Source organism: Cynoglossus semilaevis, chromosome 6 (assembly GCF_000523025.1).
Source record: "Cynoglossus semilaevis isolate Cse_v1.0 chromosome 6, Cse_v1.0, whole genome shotgun sequence".
Taxonomy (NCBI): Eukaryota; Metazoa; Chordata; class Actinopteri; order Pleuronectiformes; family Cynoglossidae; genus Cynoglossus; species Cynoglossus semilaevis.
In genome coordinates this window covers 18,445,084-18,449,950 of record NC_024312.1, presented here as the reverse complement: position 1 = coordinate 18,449,950, position 4,867 = coordinate 18,445,084, and the positions used below count along the sequence as shown (strand labels likewise).

At 41.0% G+C, this 4,867-nt stretch overlaps 1 protein-coding gene across 1 annotated transcript; it reads left to right on the top strand.

The window, feature by feature from the left end:
* Positions 1-1,751: 1,751 nt before the first annotated feature.
* On the top strand, positions 1,752-4,439 carry LOC103380575 (parathyroid hormone-related protein-like). The gene is made up of 3 exons (XM_008312596.2): positions 1,752-2,008; positions 2,110-2,232; positions 3,251-4,439. The coding sequence occupies exons 2-3, from the start codon at positions 2,129-2,131 to the stop codon at positions 3,654-3,656; spliced, it is 510 nt and encodes a 169-aa protein (XP_008310818.1). The 5' UTR covers positions 1,752-2,008; positions 2,110-2,128; the 3' UTR covers positions 3,657-4,439.
* Positions 4,440-4,867: the final 428 nt, after the last annotated feature.

Below are 4,867 nucleotides of genomic sequence, written 5' to 3'. Positions count from 1 at the left end.
AAGTCCAAGTCGAGTTCCAAGTCTCTTTACATTTTGTCAAAAACAACAGGATGACACAACGGTGACAAAATTCAACAGTTCAACTCTAACTCTAGTTTCCGAGAACAGGGTTCCACTCCCAGAGGTTTTTGCCCCCAGTGTTATCGTTTGTGACGCAACAAAAGGCGGCCTGTTAAAATATAGACAAAATGGAAATGAAAATAAATTGGAAGAAGGAAGGGAAGAAGGAGAAAAAAAACGCAAAGCAAAATTCAACTCAAATCAAGTCAGTTGAAAGAAAACAGAATGTCATAAAAATGTGAGTTCTCTTTTAGGTGCAGCATAAAAGGGAAAACCTAAGTAAAGTAAACATCCACGAAAATGATTGTTGTTGTTTTGAGTAACTTTGGTTTTGGACTAATTTTTTTTTTTTTTCAATTATTTTCAGAAATGATCTCTTCAGGTTACTGAACATTTCTTTATTTATATACTGGGATAATTTTTAAAATTTTTTTTTTTTTACACGTTTAATATTCAAATGTTCTATTGCCGATTGGTAATCTTATCAGGTGCAGATCATTTTAAGACTTAAGTATCACAGTAGGATGAAGGTGTTCTCAGTTTATTCTATTTTTTTAAATCTGGCAGCCTTGACTGTTTTAAGCAAAAACAAAAACATTTCAAGCTCAGTTTTAGCTGAGGTACTTCTGTTACTTTAATTTCTACATTAACGCATCTGATAAGAAAAAAAAAAAAAAATTGTATTTATCCACAAGTCTGTCAACCTTAATCCCAACATTTTTGTTTACATTTGACCTCCAAAGCTGTGCACACTGAGTCTGGATCTGCATAATATTTTTTTTTTCTGTCATTTTTTTTTTTTTTTTTTTTTTTTTCTTTTTTTTTCCCCCCCGTGGTAGATGCTACAAACACAGACAGGATTGAGGGAGGAAACAGCCCCCTATGGTTCTCCACTTCTCTTGTTAGCGTTAGCGTAACGTCAGAGATACCTCAGATCCCAAGCTAACTATTTGGCGGTGCGCTAAGTTTTCTGAGACGGAGTGGAGGTGAACTGAGACGGTCTGCAGCGAGAGGCTGTGGCTTTGGTTTCTCTGAGGTTATGGTCACTCTCCCGTGGGAGAGTGGTTTGGTCTGGGCTGTTTACTTTGGAGTAACCCTCCCCCCCCTAACCCTCCAACCCCCCCTCTCCCTCCACACTATACACACTCTGCTTGGTAACCAGTGATCACCTACCATGGGTGCACACCTGTCATCTCTGACCTCCGCATGATTGAGATGCGTGTAGTTTAAATGAAGTTTAAATTTCATGAAATTTTTTTTTTTTTGTTTTTTTTAAAGGTTAAAATCCTCTGTTTCTTCTTCGCGTTGGAGTTGTGGACGTTGGACGTGCACCACCTCCTTTGTCACAGCAGGTGTATGTGAAAGGGTTGCGGGGAGGGCGGTTTGGGGAGGGTGCTAGGACCGCACTTAATGGGCCGAGGCTGCCTGTGTCGTGCCTGGATCATCATCTAAACAGGAGTTCCACTTTCTCTGGGTGCAGACAGACTGGCGCAGGTTCGCTCTCAGTGCTGGACTGGAAAAAAGCTTCACACCTCTCGCCTCACAGCTTCTTGAGCCACCAGAGGAGATGCTTTCAGCCTTTAGCTCCTCATGTGATCTGACTCTCCGGCACGAACTGAGAGGAGACCCATGAGCTGCTGCTGCTGCTGCTCTGTCTATCTTTATCTGCCTTTTAATTGGGACGCTGGGGAGAAATAAATAGCCCAACACACACTGTCGGGAGGCAAATGAATGGAGCAGAGCGACGGGGGGATTTCCCCACTCTGCCTTCACACCAATGGATCTGGACTTAAGTTTTGAAGTGGACAACTTCAGTTTGGCCAAATAGTTTTTCTTTGAAATACTCTTTACTTTTTTTTTTTTTTTTTTTTTGTGCGACAAGATCATCTGCAGAGAGCTTGAAAACGGAACACTGAGTGGATTTTCACCCTAATATAATTGACATAATGTAAGTTTTTCTTCGAGAGATAAATGGCTCCTAAAAACTTTTTGATTACATTTGTATATTGTTTAATGGTGATATTTGTGCGTCTCCTCCGTGTTCTTCAGATATATATTTGGCCGAAGGATGTGTTCAATTGTGCTGCTTCATCAGTGGAGTCTGGCTGTGTTCCTTCTCTGTTCCCCGGTGACTCTGGACGGCAGACCAGTCGACGCAGCCGGTGGCAGAACGTAAGTCACGTTATTATTTTTAATAACCGTAAAACGAATGGTGAAAAAATTAAACATAACTAAGCTTTAAAAATATGTATTTATATATTTTTTAATTATATGTGTAGACTTAAAGAAACAAATTTACACCCGTTTTATAATTTGAAAAGAAGAAACAAATTATTCCTAAATTGATTACGGAGGATTTATTTTTTTATTTTTTTTATTTTATTATGCAGATTTGTTTTTTAAAATGGCGTCTGGGAGTCTTTAAGCGCCTGCTTTTATAAAATTGCTTTTACTGCCATCTACTGGCCTGGCTTTTTAATTTCACTTGACCTTGGGTTTTCACTGCCAGTGCTTCTCTTACTGAAGGTTGTTGTTTTTAATTTAACTTAACGAAAGACTCATCAATTAGACATGTTTATCGTTGGCTTAGTGGGTGTATAAATGAATTTAAATATATCAATGTATCATTTAAAATGATAACTTATATGATAACATATATTATATATATATATATATGCAGATTTGTTTTTTAAAAACCTTTCATAGTTGTGGTCAAGAAAAAGTTTTCGAGTCAAAGAAGAAGAAAAATCGAAGTCATGTCTAAGTCAGAGAGGAGTTATGAGAGTCTTAGTGACTTAGTCACTAAAGGAAAAAAGTTTAAGTCAATTCCAGTCCAATCTCGAGGTGTGTGCGAGTCTGCGTTTAAGCTTGGTTAGCTTTCACTAAAGAAGAGGTCAAGAGGCGAGATGTAGAACTCTGAGGCCAAGAACGGTACGAACGGAGTCTTCGGTCATCGGTGTTTGAGCCAAAGTCCGAGTCCCTGAGAACTAACTGGAGCTGGACTAGTTAGAGCTCGTCATCTAGAAGCTACGTATCGGTTTTGTTTCTTGTACGACCCCCGTGACGCTCGGGTCGCACTTGATCACGTCACGTTTTCCTGTGACTTGGAATAACGGATCCCTCTGAGTGAATGTGATTTTATGGGACTGAACTTTTTTTTAAATTTTTTTTTTAATTTATTTTATTTAAGGAGGAGATCAGTGAGCCATGCCCAGCTGATGCACGACAAAGGGCGCTCCCTGCAGGAGTTCAAGCGTCGCCTGTGGCTGCAGGAGCTGCTGGAGGAGGTGCACACGGCCGACGACCAAGCGCCATCTGTGCAGAGCAAAACCTCAAGTCAGACCTACAGCGGGAATGCCCTTCACCAAAAGCCTCCAGGGGCCGCCAAAAACCTGCCCGGCAGGTTCAAGCTGGACAGGGAGGGCCCCAATCTGCCCCAGGAGACCAACAAGTCTCTGGCCTACAAGGACCAGCCGCTCAAAGTGGCCACCAAGAGGAAAAAGAAAGTGAGGTTGGGCCGACGCAGGGAGAGCGACAAGAGACGGAGACGCGCGCGCTCCGCCGCCAGCCTCACGAGGGACACAGTACCAAGTTGAAATAGAACCAGTATATTTTTTTTTAAACTACGTGGTACTGCACTAAGACGCTCACACAGTTCCAGCTGGACTGAGGACAGACTTGAACCACAGACGACTACGTCACGGTCACATGGAAGGAGCTGTGCTTTGTATGATAGTATTTTGTGTGTGTGTACAGTTCTGATCCCGTCTCTGTCGCCCCCGGAGATTCAACAGCGGGTTCTAACGTCTCCTGAATAAACGCAAAAAAAAAAACCAAAGAATTTCAGCTCAGCCTCAAAGTGGAGGGAATAACAATCCTGCCAATATTCGACCAGAAAATTCGATAACGGTTGTTCATTTGGAACGACCGGGAGCCGCAGTTTGAGCGTTCAAACAGTTTGGATTGAAGTGTCCTGCCGTAATTTATTTCACTTTGAGAGTGTATATTTATTTTGTGAATGTATCCTGGTGCTGCTGACTAAATTCCGTTGTGCACTTTAGTAATATCCTGTAAATGTTCACTTGTGGTCGACTTTTATTTTGATGACTCTTTGCTCTCCTTCCTTCCTACCCCGCCCCTCGCGGACCTGTAACTTATTGGATGCTACATCGAACCCACTCTCCTTTTTTTTTTTTTTTTTTTACACTATAGTTTATTTTTTATAGAACAAGCCCGAGCGGAGGGCTGCATCATTCATTTAATGTTCTACTCTTGCACTGAGAACATAATGTACATGTTTCCAGTTATTCAAACATTAAAGATATAGTCCCTTAGAAATCACTTGGATTCACGGTGTCTTTGTTCACCAGTCTTGTTTTTTTTTTTTTTTTTTTTTTCCGAAAAGACTGAGAAAAATGGACAGGCTCTAACTTTGAATCAATGTTGTTGTGTTTCTCAAGAAGAAGATTCCGGAACACATTTCTGACACCATGTTTCCTGCTGCTTTGTATTGTAGCTACAGCTCATCAGGTACAGCAGTGGTTCCTAATTATTTTCTGTCACGCCCCCTTGTGGACAGAAATGTTTTCACGCCCCCATCTCCCCAACCCAACCCAACTCACAACCCCCTACAAATTGAAATACTTTTGAGAACCTAATAACATGTATATATTTTTTTTATCTGTACAAACCACTGTATGAGTTGCTGCCACCTAGTGACTGGAGGCTTGTTATTAGCCAAACAAACGTTAAATCCTGTCAACAGGTGCGTAAATGTACCACCCATATATATATATATACAGATATA

Coding starts and splice junctions, on each gene's coding strand:
- LOC103380575 (XM_008312596.2), top strand. CDS start 2,129: ATGTGTTCAATTGTGCTGCTTCATCAGTGGAGTCTGGCTGTGTTCCTT. Junction 2,233..3,250: donor GACGCAGCCGGTGGCAGAAC/GTAAGTCACGTT, acceptor ATTTTATTTAAG/GAGGAGATCAGTGAGCCATG.